The 21,583-nt window shown below is 34.6% G+C and overlaps 2 protein-coding genes across 3 annotated transcripts in view; one reads left to right on the top strand and one right to left on the bottom strand.

Moving 5' to 3' along the window:
- Positions 1-554: 554 nt before the first annotated feature.
- Positions 555-14,755, bottom strand: LOC107850740 (DNA (cytosine-5)-methyltransferase CMT3). Its single transcript, XM_016695473.2, has 21 exons — positions 14,104-14,755; positions 6,694-6,731; positions 6,494-6,593; positions 4,920-5,027; positions 4,716-4,835; positions 4,536-4,635; positions 4,264-4,433; positions 4,068-4,133; positions 3,723-3,989; positions 3,579-3,637; positions 3,422-3,488; positions 2,962-3,291; positions 2,791-2,859; positions 2,624-2,710; positions 2,439-2,526; positions 2,131-2,219; positions 1,940-2,044; positions 1,812-1,855; positions 1,638-1,707; positions 1,444-1,547; positions 555-1,067 (listed from the first exon to the last, which is right to left on the bottom strand). Exons 1-21 carry the CDS (start codon positions 14,611-14,613, stop codon positions 902-904), a joined length of 2,757 nt encoding a protein of 918 aa, XP_016550959.2. The 5' UTR covers positions 14,614-14,755; the 3' UTR covers positions 555-901.
- Positions 14,756-20,201: 5,446 nt separating this feature from the next.
- LOC107849586 overlaps positions 20,202-21,583 on the top strand; it is a 6,044-nt gene continuing 4,662 nt past the window's right edge. The window contains exon 1 of one of the 2 annotated variants that reach the window (XM_016694145.2): positions 20,202-20,444. The gene's annotated coding sequence lies outside the window, so the exon portion shown is untranslated. The remainder of the gene's footprint in view (positions 20,445-21,583) is intronic. The other variant, XM_047401413.1, reaches the window with a different exon arrangement.

The raw sequence follows: 21,583 nt of genomic DNA, 5'->3' as shown, positions 1-21,583 counted from the left end.
ACCCAACTTTATAATTGCTCTTCCTTAGCCACGCGTAAAGAACCTTTCTTTTTGTGATAATATATATTAACTTTTTACCCCCACGGTTTTTTTTGTTTCCCATTTGGTGCCCGCATTGAAGCTCCGACTAATCCGAATCACACGTTTCAGAATCTATTAAGATGGCATCGCTCCCAATAGAATTTTCTTCATACCCAGGGGTTAAGAATGGAGCAGCGCTAGTGCTTCATATATATTCTATTTATTGTTTTTTTTTCCTTTTTCTACGTGACTTAGGGAAGTAAAAATTAATCCAAACATTTAAAACCCCATAAATAAAAGCTTGGACTTAACGTTAAATTTGTGAGCCTCTTACTAGTTTGGAGAAACTTGTCTCACTAGGAATTATGGACTGCAATCGAATCAATTTTTGTTAATCACATCGTGGAGATTTTAAGCGTTCCCATGGCTACTTCCACAGTGAACAACGGAAAAATCTCTGGGTGGTAATTAAACAAGTACTGCAAGAGAAGCAATAGCATTAGAGTTGGAACTAAATGATGCAAACACCTCCATTCCAACACAAATTTCAGCTATATTTTCTACAAATCCTTGGTGAAGTTAGGCAGACGCCAAGCATAATGTGACTACATTTTTTCCTTGGAAATTTTTTGTTCTCACAGTTTACAACTCGAAATGTTACATGGAATCAAATGCTAGAAATACATTTTCGAGAATTGCATGTTCGCTTAGCTATTACATAAACTCATCATGCCTTTACCAGCTTCAGCACTGGCATGAATTGCATTGGGAAACAGTGTCTGAAGGCAAATAAATTAATGAAGCTAACATCCTATGAATAATCAATCAGCCCCCATACAAAGGGGGCAAAGATCATTTGGTAGTCGCAAATAATTAATCTTCAATTATTGGACACTTCGTTACAACTCTGTTCTTCATGAGATGGAAAGTCTTTTGGCAATGACATCAATGGTGCTTCTCCAGATAATCCCTTCATCGATGTTGCCAAAGAATAGCCCAAGGCTCGGGCAACTGGGACAGCGACTGCATTACCCACTTGCATGTACCTGAGTAGCATAAAACAATGAAAATGTTACAGCAAGCAAGAAAATTGATGTATCGAGTACAAAATAAAAAAGGCAAATGATTGTTTCCATTTATAGCAGATTTTCAAAGTAAAGGCTGGATTAGTATACTAATATCCATAATCGTCAGTCATTGAAAGTATCTCCTAAATAACAGCAGATGCATGATTCCACATTCACTCAACAGTTTAAGCTCAAGCTATATGATACATTAAGCCAGAGAACAATAAAACATGCTTCCTCAGTAATCATTCATCAGCTTTATTGGTGATATAAGCAATGCAGGGATTTTAACAAATGAAATTACTCAAAAAAACAGGATCTTCAACCATCAACTAGATTTTAGTCAATGCTATACCTCTCTTTTATTGGACCTATTAACTTGTAATAGTCCGGAAAACCTTGGAGCCTCGCATTTTCACGAATTGTGAGAACTCTATCTTGTAATGGATGTACTATGGTCTGAAAGGAACACAGGAATAAAGGACAAAGCTTTAGGATGACACAAGCTAATTTTATGGATTAAATAAGATGGCAAAGACAAAAAGATACCTGATTATGTGGTTCAGCTCTCGTCACAACTGTTGGGACAGTTTCATCCCACCACAAACGGCCAAACGGTCTGTGCATATGTCACACAATTAAAAACAGTATTTAGCAATATGGAAAGGCAGGTGAAAATACAAAATGGATATCAAATCAGAAAAATAGGAGATGGCTCATTACTTTGAGGAACTACCACCAACAAAGCTCATGGCATAGTCAGGGACCTGTTGATTTTAAGCATCATAAGATCCAGAAACCAAATAACACAACTATGTCATTCCATTAAAAATCAATTAAAAAAAACATACCAAAGGCTTCCCTGAAGGTAGTAATACCCTCTCCACATCTGGGTCCCATTCAACTTTGTTATCTGGCCGAACACGAACTCCAGTCAAGTCCCTGAAGTTTGCGCCCTACAATCAAAAAGGTCAAGAATTCAGCACCACAAGGAGCTCACCACTTAAGCACCACCAATGGCATGACAGAACAATTTATATACCTTCCGCTTGGGAATTTGGCATACACGTAGATGGTCGTCATCATTCAACTGAAGAGGACGATGATCATACAAAACACTTCCCAGCATCCCTACAAAAATGGACAGACTGCATTAGCAAAACTCATTAATGCATTTTCAAGCTCAACCCTAGTTACAGCATGAAACCTCTCAAAATAAGAACTAAATATTGCTTTTAAAGACACTTATCAGGTGACCACAACATTAAACCATGAAGTGCAACACATGCAAAAACATGGAACCAAAAGACACAATTACATTACACCTACAACCACAGTATGTGACCTCACCATCCCTCCCCAATCTTATAAAATGCTGGAAATCAGTTTTCGGCTCGTCAGTGTAAGGCATTTCGTCTCTTGGCTCACTGTTCTCCACCTAAAAGGAAAATCATACACATAAAAGATGGGGAAACGATGCTACAATAGTTTATGTCAGAAGTGCCTGCAAAACAACTTAAATATCTCGTACATACCGAAGGGAGATCAGAAAGGGCATCACCAAGAAACAATTCTTTCTTTAACTCAAGATCCCCACCTTCATCATATGCAACTGTGTTTGACTGCATTAGCACATAGATGCACATTTAGTCAATAGCAAATGCTACAGCATTCATGACATTTTAAAATGATAAAAAACTACCTCAAATTCTGTGGGAATAACACCTCTCACAATAACTTTATGTGTGGGCAATGGATATTGTGGCAGCTTCTGCAGCATCACAAGATTTAAGCAGAGTGAGGATGGTAGATAGGTGCATTGAATCAATATTGAAAATCAATTAAATAACTTGAAATCCAAAAGCAATATTACCTCAGACGAAAGAGCACCCCACATGAAGACACGCATACGAAATTGAGGAAGACCATATGCACCAGCTGCCATCATTCCCATCCGTGCTTGGTAGTTCATTCCTACAAGTCTGCTCAATGCGTATCTCCCGAGGAAACCATTGGAAAATTTGATAAGGTCCACCACATTCTCCATCAACACAAACCTTGGTTTCAAGAATTCCACAATGTCCATGTAGACATCAAGTTGTTTATTTTTTGGATCTTGCATTGGATTTTCCTTATTCCTAAATCGATTGAATCCACTGATTCCTTGGCAAGGTGGTCCACCGCATACAACATCAACATCCCCCTAAAATAACCAACAGTGAATTCAACCAAAATGGGTCAGCATCACAAATCATTAGCGGGTTAATAACCCAGAAGTAGTCCAGACATTATACCCCAAACCAGTAAGATCAAAAGAGAGAACTAAAACTTACCGGTAACGGCAAAATATTTTCTTTGAATCCTTTGGCCACAAACTCCTTTATTTTCTTCGGACAGTCACTATACACATATGTCAACTAGTTAGAAAGAATCTTATAAAAAAAAAAGAAAGCATATATCTTTGCAGAATGAATTGCTTAAAGAGTATACCTTAAGCCTTCAATTGGCTCCCAGGTGTCTTCCTCTGGGCCATAACCTCTCCAGCGAACCTGGGGACAAGGCAGTGAAAGTGATTTCAAAGAAACAACAGTATCATACAAAACTTAAAGAATTCCAAATTCAATAGTTTAGTACCTTGAAGTAAAGTCCAGGTTTGTTCATTTCTTTTGGATCTCCATAACAAACTTCTAAAAGTTCTTCAACCTCAAAAACTTCAACTCCTTGATCGTCACCGGATTCTTCATCTTCATCTTCATCATCATTTTCTTCTTTTTCAACATCATCTGTTACTTTTAGATGAGGGTGTGGGGGGACACTGCTTTTTACCAAGGAACAAGAGACACAAAGTTGCTCCCACTCCTTCAGAAGTAATAAGAAGTCACTGGCATACTCGTTCCTCACCTGAGTAATGCATACGTTTTCTTCATTAACACAATAACCAGAAAATAGTGACCTTTTATACCTACAACCAATATATACCTGAGTCTCTGGGTGGTTCAATCTCAAGCTGTCACATGCATGTTTGTTGAGATCAACAGCCCATTTCTGCACACAAGAACTTATATTTAACAGAACAGAAGCAAGACTAAAGGTCTAAAGAAAAAACAAGAACGCAAGCCACATTCTGCAGATACAAATTGGTAAAACATAGAACAAGTTGAAGGAAAAAACATACAGTTACAAGTTTAACGCCTTTGCTATTAGCACCCAAGCACAGCCCAGTGGACATTGCACCACATCCTGAATAAAGATCCAAGAGCTTCTTTTCCAGATTGAGTTCTTTCACCTCACCAGCATCAGTGTCACTTGATATAGTAGAAGATGAACTAACTGAACCTGTAGTATCTACAAAGAATACCCTCTCCATTAAGCATGTTTAAGATTGAATATTAATGCAAAAGGACCAAAGCTGTATTCAGTTAATAAAAAGAATTGACAAAAAAATACCAGGTGGCAAGCTAATGAAAGAAGAATATGGAATCAGGTATTTCATGTCATAGTAGAAATCACAAGTTGATTTCACATTTTCCTTGAACTGAAAAGTTGCCTGCAACAACATTCTGTATTCATTAGTTCAATCACTCAAAACCAATACCAGTACACACCAGTAATTTAGTAAAGAATTACATTTGAGGGTACAGGAACAATCTTGAGTTTAGTCACAAGGCAATCGAGAGGGTTATCATCCTTGATTTCAGACAGGAAAACACGCTTCTTGTCGATGAACTGATCATGGCTTTTAATAACCTAATGTGGAAAAGAGATGTCAGACCACTATAGCATCACAAAGAATGAGGAAACCTTTCATATGATAGAGTTGGCATTTCTTACGGTATCCTTAGCTCTGTAAAACCATTGAGCTGTAAAATACTGCATTCCATCAACTGCTTCAAAGAATTCAACTATCTTACAAATGTAATCATCCTCACCATCAGCAGCCTAGTTCAATGATAGATAATGAAAATAAGTCAAGACATGGATCAATTGCATGGCAATAAGTATGATACTAAACTAAAACAAACAATAATCAGTCTATAACAATTTGACAGATCTTTCAAAACCAATTGTAAAATGAACCTTCAACATAACTCAAACTTCAAGAGCTAGTTCATGAGGAGACCATTGCTCAAATATTTATAAGGAGACCACCAATCCGTTCCTCAATCAATATGGGACTCTAGCCACTATAAGACCCACCCCACCTAACACACAAACCACCCATCAGAGTGTCGACAGCAACATAGGGGAACAAATAGGGATAAGTCACTCTAATACCATGTAAGATATGGACCTTAGCCTTAACTTAGCCCCCAAAACCTAAATCAAACTAAATGTTTCTTGAGAACTGAGCACCATGAAGAAATAGTTCTTTAATATGAGGGTACAATTGGAAAAACATACTCCGCCCTTCCAATTTTATGTGGAAGTCTTTCCTTTATAGTTTGTCCCCAAAGAATATCACCTTGCTATAATTAGGAACAACTTAGCTTTAAAATTTTCCTTATACCCTTTATGAAATAATTTATAACCATACAAACATTTAAGGATTATTTTAGACCACAAGCGTCATAAGTTTCCTTTTTTATTAAACGTCATCGCAAGTAAAAGGTTGTCACATAAAATGGAATGGAGGGACTAGGAAGTACTAATTTTTAACTTGAATTCCTAAGTGACTTATTTTGGGATACACTTATTTTGGAACAGGAGAGTAGTTAGGTAGGAGCATGTCACAATAAGCAAAGATCCCAGGTCCAAGTATCATCTCCACCCAGTATCAAAGAGAAGTTCCACTTTCCTCAAATTAGGTCCACATGTGAGAGGGTGTGCTAAAGATATGATTATGTAAATAAAAGTATAATCTCTCATACAATTTATGCTTTTACATAAATGGGGGGAATCTTTATCAAACTCGGATTTATCTTACCTTTGTCAAAAGGGAAGAAAATTTTACGAACCCTTGGTTTTAGTCTGAAGTTTAAGTTTGACAAGAATAATATTCTATGACTAGTAATTCATTTATTTTCAAACCGATACATTTACTATATATTATTTGATTGACTAATTTTTTATATTGGAATGGATGACAGGTCAAATGATTTGGTAATTCCTCATGAGGGGATGAATCTAAAAAAATTTGAATCAAAGCTCTAGATTATTTGTTCATCCTTTGACATATATTGGGGTTTGCAGCAATAGCATCCTTCTTTTTCGATTGAGTATGGCTTCAACTATTCCCGCAGCCCATCAATTAGTTAACCATCAACACAGGTTTATACAATTAACATTGTATTTACATCCAAAACTACATAGAGAGTATCGACATTCTTATTAAATCTTTTATAAAAGGGTAAATCAACACAATGAAGGAACTGTTTAACATATGCTCATCATTACTTTACAATTACCTTTACATGTGCATCATCCTCAAGATAATAAACTTGACCATCGACTTCCGCTAGACTAAAATGGCGCTTAGCTTGAATTAACTGGTCAGAATCAACTTGACTGCAACATGAAAGTACCAATAACAGATAACTCACTCAAAATCAAAAATACTACAATGAGCCAAAAATATCTTTGCGATGAATAATTGTGCAAGACTTACCCATTTAAGCTCTTAGTACCATTTGCTTTCCCCTTATTCTGTTTTACAAACAAGCAACCATGTGTGTAAATATAAAATTAGCACTAAACGATATCAAATAAAAACAGACAGACCATCAAAACAGTCACTACAAATTGAGTGATTTAAATATAATTATACGTTCCATAAAATCATTTCATGAAAACAATCTCGATGGTTTTCGAAGGTGAAATCTGTTGGGTTCATAGAAGAGTGAATGGAAAATGGAGAAAAAAATGATGGAGAAAAGGAGACACCAATTTGGAAAGTATACTCCCAAAATTGGAAAGTTCACTAATTCTCCCACATTGGTGGGAGAAAGGACTTTGAAGTGTTTACAATGATGAATACTTGCTCTATATGATAAGTGAGGCAAGAAAATAAAAGATGCCTCGCGCTGTCTTCGTCGTCGTTCACTCGGCTTCGGCTTCAAATTTGTCAAACGATCAATGAGATCTATCTTTTTGAACAAACTTTATTTGACGAAATCTAATCAATACTACATTTATATGCATGCAGTAACAAATGCAATGTTTCGACAGAACTGATCCACTGTTCGACTGAAGTGATGCACTATTTCTTTTCGACTAAACTGATGCATGCACTGAACTGATATACTGTTTCAGTTTCGACTGAACAGATGCAATTCTTCAATGAAGTGATGCACTGTTTCGAACAGGTGCACTATTTGGTGAAATGGTATACTGCTTCAGCAAAAATGCTGCAGACATGCATTTTCAGAAACATCACACCATTTAGGTGAACCAATGCCACCTTTCGAAGAGACAGCTGCTACGCTATATAAACCTGCTTTCCTTCACAGGTTTTGATATGAAATTTTCAGATTAAAAACTCTCTTCTTGTCTCAAAAAATTCTGTGTGATCACTCAAAACGTTCTGTGAGTTCAAAGATATTTCAACCGTTTGAGATACCGCTATTGTTGGTCTGTTAGCCATTTTATCCTGGGAGGAAAAATTCCACAACCTCGGGTACAGTGAGGGGGATTATTTCCTTAAGAAAAATTCGTGAATTCAAACGACTTGGCTATTTTCTATTTCATCTTAATTTCTACAAAATAAAATACACCTCTTGAAAAGGTCATTTTGATCATATGTTGAGGGTATTTGATATACTTCATTGTGTTTTTGTTTATACCTAAACTCAAGTTGAAGTTGGTGTTTCTACTATACAAATTTTGCGTATCCGTATAAGGAAATAATAATCTTAAGGAAATCAATTTTAAAAAATCTGTATAACTTGTTTTTGGAGATTATAGCTTAGGCTTTCTACTCCACTTGAATTTAACTAGTGATTAGATGACATAAAATCTTCATCACAAGTTAAAATTCACTCAGTTGACGATTTGAAGTTATAAAAACTTCATCATTGACTAGAAACAAGAAGAAAAGTTGAAAAGTTATTTAATTTTATAAATAGTATTCTGAAAAATATTAAATTTTTCTGTCTTGTGTTGACATAAAAAATGACAAGCGATAGTCAAATGCAAGATACGACAACATCTGTAGGGGCAACTAATCTTGCCACATCAAGTCAACAATGGCCCGGCAAAGAATCTCAAAAAAATTTCGGTCATTAACTTCAAGCGGTAGCAGCAAAAGATGTTCTTTTACCTTACTATTTTATGTCTGCAACGGTTCACTAGCGAAGACACTCCTGAGGTGCTTGGCCGCTTCGTTATTGTAGAAACTTGAAAACATTCGAACTTCCTTTGCAAGAATTATATTTTGAGTGGTCTCCAAAACGACCTCTATAACCAAGACAACAAAGGAACTGTGGGGGGCACTTGAACGAAAATATAAGACGAAAGATGTGGGAATTAAGAAATTCCTTATTACACGATTCCTGAACTTCAAAATGATAGATAGCAAATCTGTTGTCTCTCAAGCACACGAGTTGCAAGTCATCATACATGATCTCCTAGTAAAAGGTCTATCTTTAAAAAATACCTTAGTTGAACAAATTAAAAATGTTCTTAATACTCACATAAACTATTTTATAGATTTAATTGTGAATGATGCTTTCCAAGTAACAGCAATAGTTGAGAAACTACCACCTTTGTGGAAAGACTTCAAAAACTACTTAAAGCATAAACGCAAGGAGATGACTGTTAATGATCTTATTGTCCGACTTCGTATTGAAGAGGATAATAAAGCTTCCGAAAAAAGGTCAAAAGGGAATTCTACAATTAATGGAGCAAATATTGTTGAAGATGACCAAAACAATTCCAAGACAAGGAAGAAAGTTGAATAAGGAAGCAATCAACCCATGAAAAAGTTCAAGTAAAAATGCTTCAACTGTGGCAATATTGATCACAAGTCCACAGATTGTCGTGCCCCAAAGAAAGGCAAGAAGAAGGATCAAGCAAATACGATTGAATCCAACAAAGAATGTGATGATTTATGTGCTATGTTCTCAAAATGAAACTTGACGAGGTATCCTCACGAATGGTGGATGAATTCTGGTGCCACCCGACATGTATATGCCAACAAAGAGTTGTTTTCGTCATTCGCTCCGACTCAAGTAGAAGAAATGATCTACATGGCTAACTTCGCTACGACTAAGGTAGAAGGAACAAGAAAAAATTGCTTAAAGATGACTTCCAAAAAGGTCTTGACACTTAACAATGTCTTGTATGTTCCGAAGTTACGAAGGAATTTAATTTCTGTTTCACTTCTAGACAAGAACGAAATCAAATGTGTAACCGTTTCTAAAAAAATTGTAATTAGCAAAGGAGAAATGTATGTAGGAAAAGGTTATCTGACCGAAGGCCTTTTAAGATAAATGTAATGACTATTGAAATAAATAAAAGTTTGAATTCTTCTTATTTTCTTGAGTCTTATGATTTATAGCATGAACGTTTAGGCTATGTTAATTACAAAACGTTACGAAAACTGATTAACTTAGAAGTTCTGCCAAACTTTGAGTGCAATAAAACATCCTTATAAGTCCATTTAAAGGATTTTCAATCCCTTAGACTTAATACACACTGATATTTGTGATATAAAGTCAACACGATCACATGGTGGGAAAAAGTATTTCATAATTTTTATTGACAATTGCACAAGATATTGTTATGTCTTTTTACTAAATAGTAAGAATGAAGCAATAGATGCATTTAGGCAATATAAAATTGAAGTTGAAAATCAGTTAAACAAAAAGATCAAAATGATAAAAAGTGATAGGGGCGAAGAATATGAATCTCTCATTGCGCAAATATGTGTAGAGGGGAAATCTCCATCAAACTACGACCCCATATTCACCTCAATCTAATAAAATTGCGGAAAGAAAAAATCAACTTTGAAAGAAATGATGAATGTCTTACTTATAAATTCTAATTTACCGCAAAACTTATAGGGGAGGTTATCCTTACGACCAATCGTATACTCAACAAAGTTCCCTATAGTAAGACACAATCAATTCCTTATAAAAAATGAAAAGGAAGAAAACCCAACTTGAAATATTTCAAAGTATGAGAGTGTCTAGCGAAGGTTCAAGTTCCTATACCTAAAAGGATTAAGATAGCACCTAAAACGGTAGACTACATGTTCATAGAATATGCTAAAAGTAGTAAACCATGTCGATTTTTGGTTCATAAATCCAAACATCCGGATATTAATGAAAATACGATAATTGAATTAGATAATGCTAAATTCTTTGAAAACATTTACCTATATAAACTTAAGACATGAACACACTAGTGTAGGATCTAAACGATCTCACGATGAACTAATTGAGAATGAGCATAATGAAGAAAATCCAAGACGTAGTACACATCAAAGAACGTCTACTTCGTTTGGATCAAATTTTGTGACATTTATTTTGGAAAATGAGTCTCAAACATTTAAGAAAGCGATGGCATCTTCGGATTCATTCTTTTGGAAAAGGGCAGTCAATAGTAAGATAGATTCAATCTAAGCAACCATAGTTGGGAATTGATTGACCTTCCTCCTGGAAATAAACCTTTAAGTTCTAAATGGATCTTCAAAAGAAAGATGAAAGAGAATGATACTATTAACAAATACAAGGCAAGACTTGTAGTAAAAGGCTTCAAACAAAAAGGACTTAATTACTTCAATACATACTCACCAATAACAAGCATAACATCGATTCAAATGTTAATTGCCTTGGCTGCAGTATATGGTCTTGAAATCCATCAAATGAATGTAAAAACTGCTTTCCTAAATGGAGAATTGGAGGAAGAAATTTACATGGAACAACCTAAGGATTTTGTAGTTCCAAGAAAGGAAAATAAAGTGTGTAGACTTATTAAGTCATTGTATGGACTAAAGCAAACACCTAAACAATGGCATGCGAAGTTTGACCAAACCATGTTGGCAAATGGGTTCAACATAAATGAATGTGACAAATGTATTTATATTAAAGACACTCCAAATCACAAAGTCATTTTATGTTTATATGTGGATGATATATTAATCATCAGTAGAGACATTTCTAACATAAATGCAACAAAACAAATGCTCAAAAGCAAGTTTGACATGAAAGACCTTAGAGTTGCAAATGTGATCTTAGATATAAGAATCCATCGAACTCCACAAGGGTTGGTATTGTCACAGTCTCATTATATAGAAAAGGTACTTGACAAGTTCAAGTATATAGAATTCGGTATTGCCAAGACTCCATTAGATGCAAGCTTTGCACTTCAAAAAATGAAAGTAAAAGTGACTCTCAATTGGAATACGCAAGAGTATTAGGATGTTTAATGTATATAATGAACTGTACACGACATAGCATGTGCAATTAGTAAATTGAGTTAGTACACAAATAATCCCAACAAAACTCATTGGATGGCATCTTTATATACTTGAAGGATATAGAGATGCCAATTGGATCGCTAGATCAAACGAAATAAAATTCACAAATGAAAATGTGTTAACTATCAATGGAGGATTAGTTTTTTTGAAAATCATCCAAACAAACTTGTATCACTATCTCTACAATGCAATCTAAATTTATCACATTAGATAAAGCCAATGAAGAAATAGAATGGCTCTGAAATTTCTTGGAAGATATTCTGTATTGGCCCAAACCAGTGACACCAATATGTATACACTGTAATAGCTAAGTGGCAATAGATTAGGCAAGGAGCATGATGTATAACGGTAAATCTTCTTATATAAGATGAAACATAATATTGTTGAAGAACTTCTCTCTTCGAATTATCACTGCAGACTATGTAAAGTCAAAGGATAATGTGCCTAATCCACTTACAAAAGGTCTATCTAGAAAAGGAGTGGAAAGAACATCTAAGGGAATGGTTTAAGGCCTAAGACAAGTCAGCATGGCGGTAACTCTACCTAGCACACTGGAGATCCCAAGAGCTAGGTTCAAAGAGATCAAACAAAGTTGTGTCTGACAGATTCAACATTATCAAATACCTAATCCATTCTCATGATGTAGACATTGTTTAGCAAACAAGGATAAGACTTCAGCTGAAAAGTCTTTAATGATTATCTAAATTTGACAAATCTAACCAAATAGTTTAATCTACAAGATTAAACATTTAAAAATCACCAATGTGAGGGTGAAGTGAAATCCGCTTCAAGGAGAATGTTAGTAAAGGCCTATTCTCTAAGCTCTCATGAAAATCGAAACGTGTTCATGGCCGAAAAAAACAAAACCGTAAGAATCATTAACATTAAAAAGCTAATTATGTGACATATGTTGTCTAGGTGTAAATTAAAGCTCGACGGTTCAAAGATATCAAATCTACTGATTGACCAAGTACATCCGATGCATGTTCACTACAAAAAGTTCAAAGGGAAACTCACTTATTCAAATGCAATCAATCTTTGCTTGATGATCATATATTTGTCCATAAAAATTTTACGAAAAAATAGTCATTCCCCATTCATTTGGGGGATTGTTGGGTTCATAGAAATGTGAATGAAAAATAAGGAAAAATGATGGAAAAAATGAGACACCACTTTGGAAAGTATACTCCCAAAATTAGAAAGTTCACTAATTCTCCCACATTGGTGAGAGAAGGGAACTTTGAAGTGTTTATAATAATGAATACTTACTCCACATAATAAATGAGGCAAGAAATAAAAGATATCTCGCGTCGTCATCGTCTTCATCACTCGACTTTAGATTTGGATTTGGATTTGTCAAATGATCAATTGATGAGACGTATCTTTTTGGGCAAACTTTATTTGATAAAATCTTATCAATACTCCATTTATATGCATGCAGTAACAGTAGAAGATGCAATGTTTCGACAGAACTGATACACTGTTTCTAAACTGATGCACGGTTTTTTTTCAACTAAACTGATGCATGCTCTGAACTGATATACTATTTCCATTTCCACAGAACAAATGCAACTCTTCAATGAAGTGATGCACTATTTCAAACAGGTGCACTATTTGGTGAAATGGTATACTACTTCAGCAAAAATGCTATAGAAATGTATTTTCAAAAACATTACACCATTTAAATAAATCAATGACACCTTTTCGAAAAGGCATCTTCTAGGCTATATAAACCTAATTTCTTTCACAGGTTTTGATATGAAATTTTCAAATTAAAACACTCTTCTTGTCTCAAAAATATTCTGTGTGATCATTCAAAACATTCTATGAGTTCAAAGATATTCCAACCATTTGAGGTACCGCTACTGTTGGTCTATTAGCCATTTTATCCTGGAAGAAAAAATTCTACAACCTTGGGTACAATGAGGGGGGTTATTTCCGTAGGGAAAATCTGTTAATTCAGATAACTTGGCTATTTTCTATTTCATCTTAATTTCTGCAAAATAAAATACACGTCTTGGAAAGGTTATTTTGATCCTATGTTGAGGGTATTTGATATACTTCATTGTGTTCTTGTTTATACTTGAACTCAAGTTGAAATTGATGTTTCTACTATACAGATTCTGCATACCCGTAGAAGGAAAATAACAAAATCAACAATCATAAGTGTGCATAAGATCAACCTTTATGCAAACAAAAATGTAGCAGCACAATGTCACGTATACCATATAAAACTAATAAAAAGCATATTTCATGCTATTTAAAACTATGCCCAATATTTAAGTAGCTCAATTGCAAATAATTCAAAGTAAAATGGAACTAAAATCTCAAAGCAAGAACTGTTCATACATAGCATAATTATACGTTGGATAACAAATCGTTTCATGGATTAGATCAACATTTCTAATAAATGCAGACAAAAAAGAGAACACAATGGTAGCTTCAAATGTAGAATCAAATTTAGCAAGGCAATGTCACATATACCATACAATACTAATAAAAGACCTAATTTTCATGACATTTCAATCTATATCGAACGTTTTAGCAGCTAAATTGCAAATAGAGGAATTAAAATCGCAAAGCACAAATTTATCTTACATATCGATGAGGCCACTTCAATCGAGCTTCAGCATCGGGAACAGGATCACCAGCAAGCGTACATTCTTCATCTTTCACTTTCTCAGCTCTTTTCGGCTTCCTTTTCGAAGGTGAAACCGATAAATTCTTCTTCAAACTCCCTTGCTCTATTTCATCTTCCTCTTCAACAAAATCACTCTCAGATGCTGCTGTATCAACCACATTCTCCGCCTTCACTGTTGCTCTCGACATCAACAACTTAGACTCCGATACAAAATCATCATCAGATTCCGCTTTGTCTACTGCTCGCTTCTTCCACTTCTCAGATTCCACAACTATTGGAGTACTCTCAGGTATTTTTCGCCGAACAGACTTCCTCTTCGTAGCTGAAACAGGTTCGGATGCAAAATCGGAATCATCAAATTGAGGTTGTAGAACTGGATCTGGTCTTTCAGCAAGTCTCTTCGATTTCCTACTCTCCGAAGACTTTTCCGGCTTAGTCACCGGAGAATCTTTACGTTTACTCGGCATTTGGATACTCAAAGAGAAGCAGCAGTAGGTTTTCACGGCGGCGGCGGCCGTACAGTTGAGGAGTAAGAGAGAATATATAGTGAGAGAGAGAGAGCAAAAAAGTGGGAGGTTTATTTGGGTTTATAAGCAGATTTTTGGGGGTTAAGTGAAAAATTTGAAAATAGTACATAGAGGGAAATAAAGGCGGGAATGACGGAATTATTTGGAATTCTCAAAACTGAAATGGAATTAATGATTGAGTTCCGCTGAAAATTTTGAAAAAATATTAATATTTTATTTTTTTGAATTTTTGAAACAAGTGTTTTTTTATTAAATTGACTTACCAACATGGGTTGTGGTGCAGTAGATGTGGCTGCTCCACCCTTAACCAGAGGTCGAGAATTCAACCCTAGGTATGGAGAAAACTCTGTTGGGAGCATTATCACCTTAATGGGCCATGCAACGCGCGATCCGGATTAGTCGGGGCTCCAATGCGGGTACCAAACACCGGATGGAAAACCAAAAATAAAAAAAAATCAACTTGGTATTTTTTACGTCAAATTGAAATATGGAATTTGAGATTTGGAAAAGGTATGTTTTAGAATTTTTTAAGGGTAAGAAATCAAATTTGATTTACTAAATATTAGTTATTTTTGATGGTCAAAACACCTATTAAAGTCTCATATGATTTTTTCGGCTTCAGTTATATAAATTTTAGTCAATTTATGTTCAAATGCTAGTTGAATATAGTGGTATTTGAAATTACTTTTTATTAAATATAGAAATTTATAAAACTAAATTTGACGTATGTGAGTGGAAAAATGAGTAATTGACTACATCATATAAATATATATTTTTAAAAAATAATTTTAGTTATTCTTGTAGATTGAAATAAAAAATATTTGTGTCAAAATCTATAGTTGAGAGTAATCATAAATAGTAGTACTAAGTAGGAGTAGTATTCGTATAGTCAAGTATATTGAATGAGTCAAATTTTTCTAGTCAAGCTCGACTTAATAACGACCGGATAGTTAATCATAAATATTATAGTAGCATTATTATAGTTAAATATTGAATGATATTAGAGCATGTGAAATGTTTCAAGTCAAGTTTGACTTAATAAATCTAGACATATTACAAATCATAAGTTCTCAACTTACATTCATGCAGCTACATTAATTTCTCATGACTTTTAATTGTATGGTTACACGTAAGAAAATGCATTGAATTGATGTAACGATCTCGAATTATCAACTCAATAATCAATACATAAATTGAACGAAACTAATTAACTTTGATTAATACGAAAAGAAGAAATTACAATATGAAGAAGAAGAAGAGTAGACGGGGATGAGAAGATTAGAGAGAATTGGGGATAAGAAGCATAACTTTGCCTAAGCAATATCACAGTTTTCATAAATTTATTCTTACTAAAATGTTCTATTTATTAACCCATATCCCGCACATAGACACTTAATGTGGTATTGGGCTGCTTTACCATAACTACTTTCGGCCCATTCATAACAATACTTCCGCCCTCAAAAAGAACCTTGTCCTCAAGGTTTAAGTAGGCAAGAGTATCCTCGACTTCAGTTAGATTAATAAGCAACGAAGAAGTAACTTGGTTGGCAGTCTTGTTTAGTTGCTGACTAACATGGCAAAGATATGTAAAAAAATGACCTGCAATGCCCTCTTCGCTCCCTGCTTTCTTGGCATCTATTCCTTCTCGTCCAAATGACATAATCACATAATCGGCCAAACTATAGGCATTAGTATTAAATAATGGGATGTTAAGAATATCATCTAGGGTACTATTAAGATCAAAAGAACAACTGGGAGCACTTGAAATATGATACCGACAGTACTCAGTAACACGCTCGATCCATCGAAGCTAAAATTATCCACCTTTAAGTACCAATGAACAGTTTTAAAAGCTCTACCTCCACCAAATCTCTCCATTGCCACTGCTGCCTCTCCACCAAATCTCTCCATCGCCACTGCTATCAACCAATTACAACCATGTTTTTCTTTGTTTCCAGTAAAACATTCACTTCTTAATTTTAAATCTTTCTACTCCTGTAGCATGGCAGCAATTGCAGGTGTTGCGAGTTGTCTATTACGACTGAAGTTAGCAGCAAAAATACAATCACTTGTCTTGGAATTAATCCCACTAATTATGACAAAACCATCGACGTCGAATTCCTTTGCTATTTCAACCAACTGATCAACTTGGGCAATGAAATCTAATAGTAAAGCTGAGAAAGGTGGTTTTGGAAGTGGTTGTGACAACTGATGCCGACCAGTTTGTACACCCACCTTGCTATTAGACATATCATTAAACAACTTGCCACCTTCCACAGTACCATCAAAGAACAAATACACTAGAATACAGTGTAGTAGACAAGTAGTTTGATATAGCCAAATGTATATCGAAGCTCTCGGACATAATGGATGGAGAAACAGACTCACCAGGATCAAATGGAAAATGCATGGAGGCATGCTTGTGCATCAATCTGGTTTCTTTCAAAATTAGGGGGTCACTTCTTTCCCAGAGTGAGTCGACTTGTCCATTGTTAACCAAATGTTTCCTAGCTCCTTGAAAATAAATACCAAACAACTTTTGCGTTTCGTTTACTATATATAACCTGAGCAGGTGCTCTGCAATGATTCACCTCTTCGAACATTTGTATCTGCAGCAACAAGATCAAGAAGCAAGGGATCCTCTTCTTTGTCATCCAAATCTAAATTGGCAATTTCCTTTGAATTATGGATCTCTTGTTTTGCTTGATCTAGCAAATTTTCAGCCCTCTCAGTTTTAACTTGTAATGATGTATCCTCATATTCACCCTCTTGTTTCATAGCATGCAGTGTTTCAATATCCACAACATTTTCAATTTTCCTGTCCGATTTTTCATCAAACACCTTGTGTGCATCCAATTTGCCAAAGCCCGATGAGCTAGCCTCAAAACAACTTTGGTTCTCAGTCACGGAAGGAACATGCCTGAGATTTGCGAATCTCCCTCCCGCAGACTACAATCCTTTCTGTTTAAATCAAATTCTCACCTTATCAGCGAAATGTGGCCAATCAATTAATTGATTATTCCTTAATAACCATTGGTACCACTCAAATGCTTCACCATCAAAATAGAACGAAGCCACAGTGAGCTTTTGATCTTCCTTAATTTTATAGAAAGTGAAATAGTGCTCTGCTTGGACTATCCAGGCCTCCGAATTCTCACCACGAAACTTCCTTAATTTGGCCTTCATAACTGTTTTTGGGGGTTCAAAAGTGGTCGTAGGATTTTTACCCAAAACGTCCAGCAACATCAACCTAAATTCAGCGAGATCTTTAGAGATAGAATCCTCCACTTGTTTGATTGAATCACGAACTGGATCATCAACAAATGCCTTGAGTACTTTTTGGTCCTCCATTTGAGAGACCTCTGGAGGAAAGCACCAATGTAACGATCTCAAATTATCAACTCAACAATCAATACACAAACTGAATGAAACTAATTAACTTTGATTAATACGGGAAGAAGAAATTACAATATGAAGAAGAAGAATAGTGGACGGGGATGAGAAGATTAGAGAGAATTGGGGATGAGAAGCATAGCTTTGTCTAAGCAATTATCACAATTTTCATAAATTTATTTTTACTAAAATGTTCTATTTATTAATCCATATCCCATACATAGCCGCTTAATGTGGTATTGGACTGCTTTACCATAACTACTTTCGGTCCATTCATAACAATTGACTTATATAAAAGTCTAATGTTATTTTAATTTGTTTATTTGGATTTGTTTTCTCGTGATTTATTAAATTGAATTATTTAATTTGTACACAAGGGAATATTGTTGTGATTTTGCAAATTAGGCCGATTTACACAAATATTCCTTACAAAGATGTCATTTAGATTTTATCCTTACTTTTAAAAGTTGTGCAAATATAGCTCTCAAAAATTAACTTTTTCAAATTAACATTAGACTAAGATCCAGAGGCGGACCTACCTTGGTAGTAGAGGGTGCACATGCACCTGCTAGCCTCGAGAAAAACTCTGTATATATAGTTTGTATATTTATATATATATCAGGGTGTTATATTAAATATATGTTGTGCACCCTCCAAAATAATTGACTTGATTGGCAAGATGGTTGAGCATGCCAATTAAAGGTTTTTTTTTATTACGTGATAACTCGGGTTCAAAGCCCAACAACATTTTTTTATTGCTCCTTTTTCCAAATACACTATTTGTTTGTTGTTTTCTGTTTGGAATTTTAAGTGCAAACACACACACACAATATATATATATATATATATATATATATATATATATATATATATATATATATCAATTGATTAAAAGAAATTTCTACTTAGTAATCATTTATTTTACACTTTTCTTTTTTCTTTTGTGTATTGTGGACATTGTTAACGTATTTTTCATTTTGTTTCAAAATACAAGCTTCCCTCCAACTTCAAAATATAGATATTCTCCCCATCTTGTACTGTAAATGTTTATTTCTTTTATCTTTTGATCATTGACTTATTTTTTATTTAAAAAGTTAGTAATTTAAAGTTTGAAATAGTTTTAAACCAAACGTTTTTCGTACAACCATCTAGCAAACAAATCTCTTGAATTTCATATTTTTCAAAATTTTTTTTAGTATTATTTAAAATTTAAAAGGGCATTGAATTCAAGTATGATGGATAACACATTTTTTTCATATTAAATCTAATTAATGATATTCAATAATATCAAAAGTTTGCTTATAAAATACTATAATTAATAAGTTTTCAAAAACTTGCATGTCGAACTTTAACACTATTAATTACTATGTTAAATACAAAGATGCACCCGTCAAGTTTAAATACTAGTTTCGCCTGTGCTAAGATCTAATGTTTGGCCATATGTTTATTAGTCTTAGAGATAAAATATTAGACGATTGTCTAACGTTTGAGTAATTTATAAAGTTTTAGATTGTAATTTAGCATTTCTCATTTGATTTTAGTTTCTTCAGTGATGCATACTAATATTAGTGTTGTCATCGTTTAAATAACTTATACTTATAATATCATAGTCTAACATTTTCTCATATGGTTTTTAATTTTCTCAATTTTACAGATAAATTTCTAACATTAAGCTGATTTACAAAAATGTTCCACTTTAGAAGATCATTTGGAGCTTAATCTAACATTTTCTCATCTGGATTTTAGTTTTTTCACTCTTACAAATTAATGATTAAAGTGTTTTTAATGCCTGAATAACTTATAAAATTTCAAATCATAACCTAACATTTTCTCGTATAACTTTCATTTTTCTCAGTTCTACAAATAAAATATTGGACTATCATCAATGATCAAATAACTTACACAATTTTAGATCATAATCTATCAATTTCTCATTCGATTTTCATTTTTCTCAACATAATTTTCAGGCCATGATACAAAAAAATGTTCATAAATCAAGTTTATTTATTTTTAAAATGGTCATTTACTAAATAGATGTTCCAAAAGGACAAAAGAGTGAAAAATTCACGTAAATCTTTTTTGAGGCCCATGAAAAGCCTAAGACCCATTGCCCAATCCGAAAGTCCACTTGTAGTGGGCCGGTCCAGTTGGATGAACAACAACTCACAACCCGACCCGACCCACAAATTCGGGTCGACTCTTTTCCATCCGCAAATTAATCTCCACTCTTTCTTCTCCCCACAAATCAACCAATTGCAGATATTCGGACGTACCTTAGACTAATTTTACGTGATATAGGCTTGCATGCACCTCAACTAATTCAAGTAATATCTGGGTCAGCTTGCATGCGCCTGACTGTCGCCTTCCACCAGCAATAGGTAATAAGTAACTCTGTGTTATTGTTAAAGCTCAAAGTTAAATTGAATTTGGATTGAAATTCTCCATTTGCACCCACTCTGTGTATAGTTGTTCATTTGAATTCGCTTCGATAGTTAAAATGTGCAAATAGAATTTTAATAAAAATGTGTTGTTATCTATGTTGCTCAGACTCTTCAAAAATGTCAACAGGTGTGTGTCGGATTTGCCAAAGCTAGTGTACTTTAGGAGAATCCGACTGCGGTATTGAAAGTGAAGAGTTCCCGCAACTTAGATTGTTATATATAGTATAAATTGCTTAATCTGTTTGATTGCTAAGTGCATTCACTCACTTGCTGTGTAAGTTTAATTTTTCTTGTTAATGTTTCTTGATACTTTGGCTGAAATTATATAATCAGCGAGTGATTTGATACGACATAAGTACTAGTAAGTAGGAGCTCAGCTCGGTTTAGAATTGCGCTGTTTTTTTGTTTGATAACCGTGGTGTCCGGATCAGCTTTCGTACCTCGACTAATTCCACGGGATGCGTGCCACCTCCCACCAACAACAGATACCGGGTAACTCTATCCACCAAGGCTAGGATAGATGGGAAGATACCCATCGAACTCAATTTTTTTGAACATAGTAAAACCCCTTGATCCAAAAAAAACGCTACTGAACTGGGCTAGCATATGAAGTTTTGCAAATCAATTAGCTTGCGAGAGGAAAAACTAGGGAATGTTTTTGTAGCAAACACTACTCCAACTCACAGTAGACGAGATCCTTTGATTGTATGGATAAGATGGAATAAGGAATTACGATAACAAAGCACTATCGCTAGAAAGGGTAGAAGGATATAGAGTATGAGAATCCATAGAAGAATCGGAGGTGAGAAGCATAAACTTTGCCTAAGCACAATAAATAATACGCATAATCCCGAAGCCTGAAGAAGGAAACCCTTTTATCCCTTTGTCACGTGCGTCATTACTCAACTTGGATCCCAAGTAAATCCCTTGTTGGACTGACTAATTTCTTGGCTTCTTCGCTTAGCCCCTGGAGCAACAACTTGGTTAGCCTCTATCCAAATAACTGGCCCATAAGAATTATGTGAATTATCCATGTTCACAAAATCATTTATACAGAATAGTTAGAGAAATTTGTT

The sequence above is a fragment of the Capsicum annuum genome, chromosome 12, assembly GCF_002878395.1.
Source record: "Capsicum annuum cultivar UCD-10X-F1 chromosome 12, UCD10Xv1.1, whole genome shotgun sequence".
Lineage (NCBI taxonomy): Eukaryota > Viridiplantae > Streptophyta > Magnoliopsida > Solanales > Solanaceae > Capsicum > Capsicum annuum.
The sequence above is the reverse complement of the archived record's forward strand: the minus strand, read 5'-3'. Positions and strand labels throughout refer to the sequence as shown.

Excerpts from the sequence above, each read along its gene's own strand:
- LOC107850740 (XM_016695473.2), bottom strand. The coding sequence starts at position 14,613 with ATGCCGAGTAAACGTAAAGATTCTCCGGTGACTAAGCCGGAAAAGTCT. Across the intron at positions 4,836-4,919 it reads TTTACAGAGCTAAGGATACC|GTTATTAAAAGCCATGATCA; the intron begins GTAAGAAATGCC and ends TTTCCACATTAG. Across the intron at positions 3,292-3,421 it reads AAAATATTTTGCCGTTACCG|GGGGATGTTGATGTTGTATG; the intron begins GTAAGTTTTAGT and ends TGGTTATTTTAG.